This window comes from Oryzias latipes, chromosome 3 (genome assembly GCF_002234675.1).
Source record: "Oryzias latipes chromosome 3, ASM223467v1".
NCBI classification, from domain to species: domain Eukaryota; kingdom Metazoa; phylum Chordata; class Actinopteri; order Beloniformes; family Adrianichthyidae; genus Oryzias; species Oryzias latipes.
In genome coordinates this window covers 12,891,151-12,903,658 of record NC_019861.2, presented here as the reverse complement: position 1 = coordinate 12,903,658, position 12,508 = coordinate 12,891,151, and the positions used below count along the sequence as shown (strand labels likewise).

Sequence of the window (12,508 nt, the reverse complement as noted above, 5' to 3'; positions counted from 1 at the left end):
GGATGCCCGGATGCTTCCCTGTGGAGGTGTGTCCCATAAGACCAGGGCTGGCCAACCCTGGTCTTCAAGAGCCACTATCCTGCCTGGTTTCCAGCTCTTCATCATCTTTCTGCTGATTGACTGAGCACACTGGGCTTAGGTAGTCAGCATCAAGCAGTCAGGGGAGAGCAGGAAATCATGCAGGGTTGAAGCTCCTGAGGACCTGGGTTGGCCAGCCTTGCATTAGACGGAGACGCCAGGGAAGACCCAGGACTCCCGCAAGACTTCAGTCCTGGAAAATCTGGGATTCCCTCAAAGGAGATGGAGGAAGTGCTACCCCCCAGCCCTGGATATGCGTAGCAAAATAGATAGATGACCCATGATTAGTTAAAGCTTCAAAACAAAGATGGCATGAATAAAACGTTTTACAAAGCAGATCATGGAGGAGTACCTCATGAAAGACTGTGGCCGCTTGAAACTGTGTTTCTGACTAAAAAAAGCTAAGAACTTCTTACAGTAACTCCTGCTTTGAGGAAACTAAATAAACATCAGCGTTGGTGTTAAAATCATTTCACTTTCTGTTGAAAATAATTCTTTGTCATGTTCCTGTTTGATTAAAAATAAAGTATGTGCTTTTCTTCCTAAAAGAATGGAAAGATTTCTGTGTTTTTGACATTTATGAAATGAAAATACTAAACATTGCGCATAAATGTTTGAGCTGCCAGTGAGATTCATAACTACCGGTATGTTCCTTTGATCTAGCCTCCAACTCCACCTGTTTCATTTTCTGCTGATGACCTGGATCAAGTGTGTGCAGTTAGGATCTGGGACCACAGGAGTCAAAAACAAGTAGGATAGTTTCTCAACTGTGACTGAAATACTAAAAGATGGAAATGTGAAAAACTGTCATGTAAACATTACCAACATACAAAATAAGGCCAGCATAAATGACGAAAAATAAACAAATAGACAGATAGACAATAGATACATATGAGAAGGTCCAAATGGAAGAAAGAATAAAGTTGTGAAATTCTGAGAAAAAAAGGTGAATTTTTACGAATACAAAGCTGTACAGTTATGAAAAAAAATAATCATGTTAGGTCTTAAATTTATGCTTTAAAAAGTTGTAATTTTACAAAGAAAAAGTCACACTTTTTTTAAAATTAAGTGTTATATTTAGCTCTAAATTGTTTAAACAAAGACAGCTGAACAGTAACTTTTTCATTTACATCGCAGACTATTAAGAAAAATCTGAGAATCTTAATGAATCTCCTTTACTTTTCCCCCCCGTAAATGAGGAAATTACATCTTTCAATCGTCTATTTTCCTAACCCACTATATCCCCTTGGGGTCACGGGGTCACGGGTGCCCGTCCTGACTACTTTTGGGCGAAGGCGGGGTACAACCAGTGTGATGCAATCACTCCCACACACACCTGGCGACACTTTAGAGTAGCTGTTTCACCTATGAAGCATGTTTTTTGACTGTCAGAGAAAGCCGGAGTGCCAGAGAAAACCCACGCATGCACGGAGAGAACATGCAAACTTCAAACAAAACGGTCCCACAAGGGGTTCAAACCAGGACCCTCTCACTGTGAGGCGAGAACACCAACCACTGCGCTAAAATTGTAATAAATAACATTTAAAAAAAGCATGACTTTTTCCTTGTAACATTACAACTTTTTAAATCGTAAATATACATCTTACACTCATATTATGTTGCATTTTTTCTAACAATTGATTTTTACTTGCTGTAAGATTTTTATAGACTTTTGTTTCATAATTTTATAACTTTATTCTCATACATTCATTTATTTTTTCTGTTATTGTAGCTTTAATACTCCGTCGTACAAATATGACGCCTACAATAAGTTAGTGTAGAACACAAATTCACTTTTTTCTTCACACAGCGAAAAAATATACATTTACAAAATTATGGGTGTTTGGACTGTCAACATTTTAAATAAAGGATCAAAATAAGTGCATATTTTAATATTAGGAGTCCAGTTTTATTTTAGAAAGACATTAACTAGTTAATGTCTGAGATAATGGCTTCCTCTCGTTAAATTCAATTCACCTCATCATTGATTAACAAAACAAAAAAAAGGTACATGGACCAATGTTTTATTGACACTGTAAAGTACATATACTCAAACAGAACATTAACAGACAGCAATTACAGCAGAACATCTGCACAAAACAAACTCATTACAACAATCATGACTGATTTCAGTGCAAAAACATTCCTATAGCTACCGTTTACACGCGTGTATCACACAGATGAGGAGGATGGAAGTTTCTTCTTTGAAGCCAATGAGCAGGGTGAAACCCCACCAGTTAAGCAGAAGCATTTCCGCACACTGACCGTAAAAACATCCTAGTTTGTGCAGAAAGGATTCTGTTAGACTGATGAGGGGGCCATGGAGTCGGATTCTGCATCTTGAACCCTTTTCTTCTTACTTTTCTTTTTTTTCTTTTTACTTGGTGAGGGACCTCACTATCTCCAGCTCCTTCACAGGTTTCCACTCCTGATTGATGGTGATAAGCTGCAGAAAAACACCAAAGGTGAAAAAATGAGGATATAAAGGGTGTAATAACAACAATTGTTTCATTGTGAGTGTGAAGCTGCAAGAATAAATAAAAGAGATCATTTCCTTGGAATCAGGAACGGCTGGGACTAACGATAATGTGTCTGAGTGACTCAGCAAAATGCAATAGAGTCTGCTTGACTTTTAGAGTCAGCAAACGATCAAGTTTGATCAAATGTCCAACCAGTCAGTGAATGTAAGCGATCACCTTTTGGGGTTTGGATGGATCCAGTCTTTCCCATGGTTCCGGGTTGGATGACTTGTTTAGACTGAGAAGTACAATAAAATATTTTATTTTAACAATGTTACACTTTTAATTTTTTATTTTTTTTCAAATTTATTTTGTAGATAAGTGTCAAAGTAAACATAAAAAGAAAAATAAACTCACATAACATCCGGTTTAGTAAATAAAAAGTAGAGAGAAGCAGTTGTGGCACCTGTTGCAGCAAAAGCCATGAATCCTATGAGAGGGATCAGCTGGAAAACGCACAACACTATTTAACAATTTACTAAACTATACTAAAACTAAATCAATCAATCAATAAATATACATTTTCTTGAAATAAAAGGAAAAGAATAGTTTACCTCCTTTCTTTTCTTCAACATCTGGAAAAAGCCAGACATCTTTGCAGAGTTTTCAAACACCTGAGGATGGGTATTTTTATTTTTTATTTAAAGTGTAGCATCCACTATGTAAAAAAGTTGCTGTTTGAAATGTAGGGGATGTAGTGAGCAACAGATCCCACCTGCGGATGACAGAATTTGAGTGAAACTGAGTGGGCGGGGCCGATGAAGGGCGGAGGAGAGGCTGTGTGAAGCAGTCACGTAGGCACGCGCCGCTTCCTGCACTGCAATGAACCACTGAAGGCCTAAAACGTCAACCAAGAAGTCAATGACAAGTGTAGAGGGCAGCGCCATCTTGCGGCTACCTTTAAAAGTACCAGAGTGTGCAAAACTAAAGACCAGTAAAAAAAGCTGTAGGCTCCACAGGTGCATCTTTAAAATGAAAGCACCATAAATATGGATTTATTTTGTCAATTATATTGCAATGGTAAATGATTTATTGATTAATTACAACCTCAGAAAAGATTTACTTCACCCTTTTCAAAAATGTGACAGTTTTTGTATAAACTATTGTTTTTTGGGGGGCATTAACAAAAAGAAAAAAAAAAAGTTACGAGACCACCTTAATGCAGAAAATGTAGTAGGTATTCTGATTTCACCATCACTTTATTATCACTGGTCAGCAGTGATAATATAAAACAAAAAAATAAATCTATACATAGTTTGCTTTACACTTTGTGGTGCACCTCAACCAAACTAACCTAAATTAAATAAGAGCTAATCAAGTGACCCTTACTGGATTTTCTGGACCATAAACTGTTCTTAAAATCCTTTTATTTTTTTCCAAAAATAGAAAATCCACCATAAGTATGAATTCTGGTTATGCTAACTGACCTCCACGTGATTATCTTGGTGTGTGAGGCCCAAATCAGTCTGTTTCAGTAGAACTTTGGTAAACTACAAAGCTGCACTGCTAGATGGATTGTAGGTGCATTGTGGGTACTGTAGCCAGTAGTGATACAAACTGCTTCAACTGTTAGTGAAAGAGTGGAAGTTTGACATATCTAATGGTTTAGTCTCGCTGTAGTCAAAAAAAAAGACATTACTTTTTAAAGTGAAAAACATTTTTATTTTCCTTCAACCAGAGAGCCACAATGGAGGGGTCACCGAGCCACAGGCTGCAGACCCCTGCTTCAGATGAAAGCTGATCCGTTTGTCACGGTTCTCTGATGTTATGGAAGTTGCTCTGAAAGTGGCCTGAACATCTTCTGTGTCGCTTGTCCATGTCCCATCATTGCAGAATTAGCTTTTGGGGTTTCAGTCCGTTGAGTTTATGGTGATACTTAAAGCAGGAGCTGGCCAGCGGTTTGGGGAGTGTTGGGTAAATGCCACCAACATGTCTATTAGGCTGGTCAGCAGAGATAATCATAAAGTGCTGTTATTAGAGTTTGTGAGTGTAGTAGTTGGACCAACAACAGCAGTTGACACTGTAATACCTCTGGTTAATAAGTGTCTTGATATGGGGAATGCTGAAACCAACAATTGTCCTGTGTGAAATTCCTCTTGAAGCTCCGGCACCAGGCAGCAGTGCTCTCATTGTCAATCTCCCCGAAACTTTTAAAATGGCATTCTTATCTAATTGTGTAGTAACAGATAACAAAAAAAACACATTAAACAGAGTTTTTCAATATTTATTTGAAACCTATAAGTATCACATCCATGACTGAAGAGGGTAATGTTATCTGGGGGTTGTTAGATATGCTTGGATCTGCTGGGCAGTGAGTGAAGGCCTCATATTGCTGAGTGAATCCAGAAAATGTGCACGTTTGATCGTTGAAGCCTTCATGTTTTCCTCCAGTAGCGCCAAAAGAGCAGCCTGGTAAAAAGAAAGGAACAGAAAACAAACTTTGCTTTCATGTATTTTTCTTTCTCTGTAGGTTCGTTCTGCCCTCGTAGAACTGAGGAACATAGAGTTACAATGTAAGATATTTTCAAAATTAAGTAGCAAGACCAAAAACGTTCTAAATGCAGGTGATGGCTGTTGTCCCGGCTGTCGTATTCTCAGTATGCTTCACCCATATCAAGACTTTGCATTTAATAAATAGACTAAATACATTACTTATTTTAAACTTAGACATTTTATTTGCTTTATGGTTTAAGAATTAAATCGTATTAAGCAAAATAAAAACTAAAAGGAAGTGGATGAAACAGCTGTGTATGGGGAGATGTTCTGACACTGATGAGAAGGCAGCCTTCAATAATTACGATAGTTTATTCATTGCTGAAAAAGCCTGGATAAGTGTTTTTTTCTGTTGTCGTGGGATAGAGCAAAAGGGGGAACTAAAGACCCAGTCTGATCAAAGTCTTTTTTTGAGTGTTTTTAACATGTTCTTCTTGAAAATTGCATTTGTGAGTATTTCTTAATTTTTTTCAAAAAAGTCAAATAAAATGCTGTTTTAATAAAAAAGGTCATATTTGTTTAGTAGACAATGTGCTACAAGCTCCCTGCTGCGCTCCATGCTGATGCATCTGCCTGGAAACATCCAGGTGCACGCACGTCTCCGTTGCCCTCATCTGAGCCGGCATCAGTTTTAAAACTTTACGGCTGGATACCTTCATTATAGATCGCCAATTTTGTTGCAACGGTTAAGTCAGTTTGGAGTTGTGAGGGGCTGTAAGTTAGCAGGAAAGCATGTAAACAGAGAGCTCTCAGTTATGGGTGATGGGAAGGGGGCACCAACAGTCTCACCAGCGATTCAGAGGCAAATTTCTAATAAACTTTTGTTTCTCTGCAGAAACTATGTCCTAGAAAACAACACAGATTTTTTTAAATTTTAGCTAAAAACTGCATCATTATAATTTAAAAAAACTGGGAACGGTTTTACAATACATCAAAAGATGATCGCAGTGGATCTTTAAAGGCTTAGATTACTTTTCCCTTCAAACTCCAACATAGAAATGTATATTTGTTGACAGACATTAGTTGCCTGGGACAGTTTTACCTCTTTACACAGATTTTCCAGGTCTGCTCCAGAGTAAAGCTCAGTCTTATCCGCCAGCTCCTCCAGACTCACATCTGCACAGATGGGCATCCGCTTTGTGCACACCCTCAAAATGGACAACCGTGCCTTGAAACACAACACAGGTAGTTGGAGAAACTGGAAATAAAAATGTGGGATTCAACACTTTTTTGTTTGTTTTCTGCTTTCAGATACGAAATGTACCTGTTGATCGGGCGGCGGCACATAAATAATATGGTCCATTCTTCCTGGTCTGAGGAGGGCGCTGTCTAAGCAGTCTGGTCTGTTGGTCGCAGCTACAACCATCACGTCTTTGTTGCACACTTCCTCCCACTCCAACTGTAACAGAGAAAACACAGCTGATGAGATGAGGACTCATTCGGAGCTTTGAAGGCTTTCAGACACGGTTCTTCCTCGCCGGACCTCTTCCTGTGCTCCACTCTTGGTCATTCCCTCTGCCTGCAGAGTCTTCTCTGCCCCCCTCCTCTCGGTTGTTTTTACACCGATCCCGTCCATCTCATTCAGCAGCACGGACAGGAGACGCGTCTGCTCGCTGTTCTGTGTCTCGTTGGTGGACCGGGAGCCAATCAGAGAGTCGATCTCGTCGAGGAACAGGATGCTGGGAGCACAGGCGCGGGCCTGGCGAAACAGCTGCAGATGCACAGACAGAAGCACACGCATGGACCCAACCGCAGGAAGGAATCAAATCTGTCGCAGACTATATCAAACCTTTAGAGCCTGACCTGAGCTAAGGCCGCCTCTGAGTCGCCGACGTAAGAAGAGTAGAGGTCAGCACTGCTGACCGACAGGAAAGCACAGCTGGATGAGGTGGCTGCAGCTTTAACCAGGGTGGTCTTTGCACACCCCGGGGGTCCGAATAGCAACACACCCCGGGGCCGTGACAGACCCAGACGAACAAACGCCTCAGGGTGTTTCATTGGCCACTCAATACTCTGGTGCACAAGATAAAAGGATAATCATATACATTCATTAGCTACATCATTTTGACAATGCCACACTTTTATTTACCTGTTTTAGTTTGAGTTTGACTTCATCCAGGCCTCCTATGTGCTCCCAAAGCACCCGAGGGAGATCTGTCCTGCCTAGACTGCTGCGCAGGCAGGAAGGACTCACGACCTTCAGGGCCTCCTCGAAGTGCCGCATGACCACCTTCTGCTCTGCTGAACCCTGACAGACAACAAGACAGAAAAAAGGAGGCACAGCCAAAAATTACTAACAAAACTAACACTTGTACTAATGCTGAATGCCCCGAATGACTTTTTAAAATGGAACGGTATTTTTTTTTTCGTTGAACAGAATTCAAATGGCTGTGAAGACTTTGGAGAAACATTTTGCAGCTAATTGGGTTATAGATCAATACTGAGCGGATCTTCACAGCCTTCAGGCAACAACACCATACTGCTGTTGGAGCCACCGGATGGCTTTTCAGGCCAACGTTAGGACAACGGCTGCTGGTAAACACAATTCACTGTTCAATCCACTAATAATCTCAGGTTCGAAGGTGTACCATTTAATCCAGAAAGCGTCTTTAACCTGCAGCTCATGTCAACTGGATTGACTAATAATAATAATAATCCTTCCTGGAAACTTCCTCCCTCACCACTGAGCAGGTCAAAGGTCAATTTTCTGTCCATTCGACAATGAGGGATCAGTATACAGTGTTCCCTCGCAAAACCATGGTTCCTCTTTTGTATCTTTGGCCCATATTTTTCTGTGCTATTTTGCACATTTTTTTTCTTTAACAGTCCACCGTGTTAATCAATCTCCTCCCTGCCGTGTCTCCTGTCTATTAAATTTCCAAATGTGATCAGACTTAAGAATTTTATTGCAAAACAGAATAATCTGAAAATTAAACCACCACACACCAAATTATTTAAGATTTTAAAAAAAAGCCATCACTGTAAATTGCACAGAAGTGGAAACATAATGATTTGGGCTTTTTATGCAATAGCCAAGACATGGCCACATTCCAGTAATCCAGATTATTTCAGAGGCAGAAGTGTGGCCATGTCTTTCACAGATTATTTTTGACTAGGCTAACTGAAAGGTTTAAACTAGGCTTGCACAATAAATCGGAAATTCATCGTTATCGCCATATTGCATAAGACGGCGACAATAGCGATAAATAGTTACCTTAAATGTTATCTAAAAAATCTTATGGCAGCTTGAATTATTTAACAAATCAAATAAATCCATTGGATGGGCTTCTACAGATTGTTGACCAATCAGATGGAGCCCTCTGTTGTTAGGGGTTCGCCTCCTTTAGATGAGTCATTTGGAGTACAAGTTATGTTGACTCTTATTTAAATTAAATTGTTGCAGCAAAATAGAAATTAGGCTTTTGTTTTGTTTTTTACTACTTGTCTATGTATTGCAAATTATCGTCATTGCAATATTGATCACTTATAGCGCAAATTGCGAGTTTCCTCATATCCTCTAGCCCTAATTTAACCCTTTCTGAGATCTTCCAATGATAAACAGTGACAGTTCATTTATGTTAGCAGAGACTGTTAACTGCTGATTCGTGATACAATCGGTTGGGCTGCTGTTTGTGTAATGTCATTTGATGCAAAAAGACTTAATTTTTTTATATTTTGTTTGGATTAATCCACAGATGGCAACTCTTTTACCATTTCTATAACTCAGCATTTTAATTCGGTGAAAAACCTCGACCTAAAAGGGTTTTGTGCATTCTGCGGGGTTTGATGGGGAGCTGGTGTGTTTGTCTGTGTTTACCTTTGCGTTTTCTCTCACAGCGTGCATGATTGCCTCCCTGCACAGCGCGTTCAGGTCGGCTCCGACGTATCCAGTCGTTCTTTGTGCGAGCTCAGCCAGGTTCACAGTGGGGCACACAGGAATCTTCTCAAACAAAACCTTTAGGATGGCCAACCTCTGAGTCAAGGTGGGAACACCGATGACGACCTTATATAAAACAAAAGAAATCAGATGAATCCACGGGCAGAATGACATGAACTTGCATAAGCAGATAAACGGAAACCCCTACCTCTTTGTCAAACCTTCCGGGCCGGCGCAGCGCTGGGTCTAAACTGTCTGGTCTGTTTGTGGCTCCAACGACCAGGAAGCGGTCAGACTGATCTATTCCGTCCATGAGGGTGAGAAGCTGAGCCACCAGCCGGTTCTCCGGCGCCGACGAGGCAGTTCTCCTGGGAAACAGTGAGTCCAGCTCATCCAGAAACAGAACGCAGGGGCCGTCCTCTGCTGCGGAGCGAGCACGCTCAAACACGGCTCTCAGCGCCGCCTCGCTCTCGCCGGGTCGGGAACCCACCAACTGACAAGACCATTCCAAATACCCATCTGTTTATGAGGGTGTTTTCTTCAGAATAAGATATTTTCTTAATCATAAACATTTCAAAATAAAAGGAGAAGCTATGATATTGATCATGAAGCAACAGTGAATATTAACATCACTATTCTAGAAATCAAAACTAATCAAAAAAATTTGATTAGTTAAGATTTATTTTAATTGTAAAGCAGAAAGAGATTTATTTTCTCTGTAATGTACATTATTTTAAGGAAGATTTTGTTACATCAAACAACCACAAAGTATTTACAAAACAAACAGAAAATGTTAGTGTATCATTTGACGTCCTTGGATGATTTATTTTCTGCTTGAATTCTTGGCAGTCTAAGAGACCACCAATGTTCTTTCCAAAACATCACATCTTGTGTAAAAAGTAAATAAAATATGAATATAACGATGCAAAAACGGTTTAATTTAGGACAACATAACACAAAAAATACTTTTTTTTCTCCAAATGTTGAAATAAAAGGACTGTCTGCAATTTAATCAAACCACACAGAGGAGACCAGATGTTGCAAAATTCTGAAAGTTTTGGACTTGTGAAATGTTCTGCTATTCTTCATCTACACAGAATTCTGGTTGCTTAACTGCAGGGTCTAATGCATTTTCTGGTTTCTTGCTAAACCATATTTCTCCAGGGTAGCAGCATCAGAATGAACTGGCAGCACTTAAACAAACAAACTTCTTTCTCCAGAAACGTTGCAGATGCCAAACAGCCACATCCTGCTGAAGGATTTCTGGGACCAAAGGAAAATGTCCCACTTTGCATCAGCCCATTTGGAACTGACCTTCCTTAACATAATGCCTCTTCTTTTTTGGCATCAACTTTGTCCACAAAGATAATATTTCTTTCATTTATGACCCATTATTGCTGCTTACTAATCAGAGAGATAATTATCTCCTCAGTTTCAATGCGTGTGAACCCATATCTGTTGTTTGATGTTCCTATATGAAACAAACAACCATAAAACTTTAGACACTGGTTAAGCTATTGATATTGTGATATTATCACATATTTCCTTGTGCCAGGAAAGTAGAATTAAAACTTCTTTTAAGAAAGACAGAATCTTTAAGTTCATTTGTAAGCTAGTTAGATGGTTGTAACGTGGTTTGGCCTTTACACTTTAAACACAATTTTTAAAGACCTACTAATGAAAATTGTGTTTTTAACATGTTCTTATGGCATTTTTCACATATACAAAGACAATTGAGCTTAAAATTGCATTTCTGAGTATGTTTTAATCAAATTGCACTGTTTGAAAACGCTTGTAGCGGTGTAGAAGCTACAATCTGCAGTCTACAAGCTCCTTGCTCCACTCCATTCTGATGCATCACCATCTTTATGAAATCAGGTCTTTAAACCACTAATTAACGAAAACAGTTTTTCATAACCACACAAAATTGGCTTGGGAACAAAAATATGACAAATAATTGGCTCTGTGATCAATCATGCTCAAATTGATATTGAATTGAGTTGTCAACTAGCCCAATGAGTAACAATCATGCATTTATAGATCTGATCATCAATCTAGGGTTGGCGTTTGAAGCTAAATGAGATTCAGTTTTTGACTTTCCCAAAACATGAAAGCAATGAGACATTAAGGAGTTGTACTGGTACCTCTGGGCCTCTGACCGGAACCAGACTGGCTCCCACTTCTCCTGCAACCTTCTGCACTAACTGAGTCTTGCCCACCCCAGGAGGCCCCACCAGCAGCATGCCTCTGGGACAGGTCACCCCAACTGAGCTCAGGATTCTTGGATAGAGCAGTGGCAGCTGCAGCATCTCCTTCAGGGATGCAGTCACCTACAGAAGAGGTACGAATAAACGTAATGCAAAGATGGAGGTTAAATCCTCAGTGAGTGTCTGACCTCTTCCAATCCTCCCAGTGGGATGGTCTGCTGGTCCTGCAGCTGACTCCTGAAATGCCTGACAGTCTGGATGTTGGAGATCTCCACACTGGTCTTTGGGGTGATCATTCCTGCGGTTGCAGAATCTGGATTTATGCCGTCTACTACAGCATATTTGATGTCTATATCGAAATGTTCCAGGCTTATCACGAAGTCTTTGTGGACAGTGACTCCCTTCAGCATGTCCTTTACAAGCTCGTGAACGATGTGAAGGTTGGTGTGCTTCTTAAACCCCACAGTCTGAACAACCACGGTCACTTTAACGCCTCGAAGTTTGGGGCAGGGCAGAGGTGTGAGCTGAGCTGCTTCGATGTTCAAGCGCGGAGGAAGAGGAAAGATCATCAAACCAGGAGTGAAACATTTGCGGTCCATCTGCAGAAATCCTTCTGCCAAGTCGGAGCGGGGCCATGCGGTGCACAGGCAGCTCCCCCCGGGAACATGCACCAACAGCGGGGAGCCCAAACTCAGACCCAGCGCCGACATCAACCCCGGACCCAGCCTGCACCTCTGCGAGCCTCGGTCCGAGGGATCCACGGCCAGCAACATCAGAGGATCATGAGAGTCCATCAGGTAATCTGCCAGTGATACTCTGTCACTCACTCAGAACGGAATAAGTAACACACAGCAGCTGCATGCAGGGTTAAGACTAGCGAAAGGGCGCGCGGCAAGCTAGATGTACAAAATTTAAAAAAAAAAACGACATATAAAAAAACATAGAACTGTAATATAATACTACACCAGAAAACGCCTGATACCAATCAATATCTGTTAAAAACAAGCATGGAAGCGGCGTTAGCTGCAGATGAGTGGCTAATGTTTACAAATCCACATGGTCCCGGAAAAATCAAGATGGCCAACCAAAACCGCTTCCTGCGTGAGAGGAAATACGATTAAAGCACAACTTCTAGTCATTGTAAGTAACTTACCGAATTCCGAAATACTGTACTTTCTAGTATTTAAGCTGAAGTTAAGTACCGATATTTTATTTAAAATGTACTTATATAGACCTATAGAAATTACTCCTTTTAACAAACACATGCACGCATATACAGAAAGTATCTTCTGTGCACATTAAAATGTTTGTGTATTGAAGATATTTTCTAATTA

The 12,508-nt window shown here is 40.4% G+C and overlaps 2 protein-coding genes across 2 annotated transcripts; both read right to left on the bottom strand.

The window, feature by feature from the left end:
* Nucleotides 1–2,086: 2,086 nt before the first annotated feature.
* Nucleotides 2,087–3,324, bottom strand: c3h15orf48 (chromosome 3 C15orf48 homolog). The gene is made up of 4 exons (XM_004066897.4): nucleotides 3,152–3,324; nucleotides 2,955–3,043; nucleotides 2,775–2,835; nucleotides 2,087–2,524 (listed from the first exon to the last, which is right to left on the bottom strand). The coding sequence occupies exons 1-4, from the start codon at nucleotides 3,188–3,190 to the stop codon at nucleotides 2,456–2,458; spliced, it is 258 nt and encodes an 85-aa protein (XP_004066945.1). The 5' UTR covers nucleotides 3,191–3,324; the 3' UTR covers nucleotides 2,087–2,455.
* A 1,481-nt stretch (nucleotides 3,325–4,805) lies between these two features.
* spata5l1 (spermatogenesis associated 5 like 1) lies at nucleotides 4,806–12,300 on the bottom strand. The gene is made up of 10 exons (XM_011488319.3): nucleotides 11,363–12,300; nucleotides 11,112–11,297; nucleotides 9,176–9,460; nucleotides 8,908–9,093; nucleotides 7,180–7,338; nucleotides 6,894–7,103; nucleotides 6,574–6,801; nucleotides 6,355–6,489; nucleotides 6,133–6,258; nucleotides 4,806–5,006 (listed from the first exon to the last, which is right to left on the bottom strand). The coding sequence occupies exons 1-10, from the start codon at nucleotides 11,966–11,968 to the stop codon at nucleotides 4,869–4,871; spliced, it is 2,259 nt and encodes a 752-aa protein (XP_011486621.1). The 5' UTR covers nucleotides 11,969–12,300; the 3' UTR covers nucleotides 4,806–4,868.
* Between the last annotated feature and the right edge of the window lie 208 nt (nucleotides 12,301–12,508).

Excerpts from the sequence above, each read along its gene's own strand:
- c3h15orf48 (XM_004066897.4), bottom strand. The coding sequence starts at position 3,190 with ATGTCTGGCTTTTTCCAGATGTTGAAGAAAAGAAAGGAG. Across the intron at positions 2,836-2,954 it reads TTTACTAAACCGGATGTTAT|TCTAAACAAGTCATCCAACC; the intron begins GTGAGTTTATTT and ends TGTACTTCTCAG. Across the intron at positions 2,525-2,774 it reads ATCCATCCAAACCCCAAAAG|CTTATCACCATCAATCAGGA; the intron begins GTGATCGCTTAC and ends GTTTTTCTGCAG.
- spata5l1 (XM_011488319.3), bottom strand. The coding sequence starts at position 11,968 with ATGGACTCTCATGATCCTCTGATGTTGCTGGCCGTGGATCCCTCGGAC. Across the intron at positions 6,259-6,354 it reads TGCCGCCGCCCGATCAACAG|GCACGGTTGTCCATTTTGAG; the intron begins GTACATTTCGTA and ends TTGTGTTTCAAG. Across the intron at positions 5,007-6,132 it reads TGGAAAATCTGTGTAAAGAG|GCTGCTCTTTTGGCGCTACT; the intron begins GTAAAACTGTCC and ends TCTTTTTACCAG.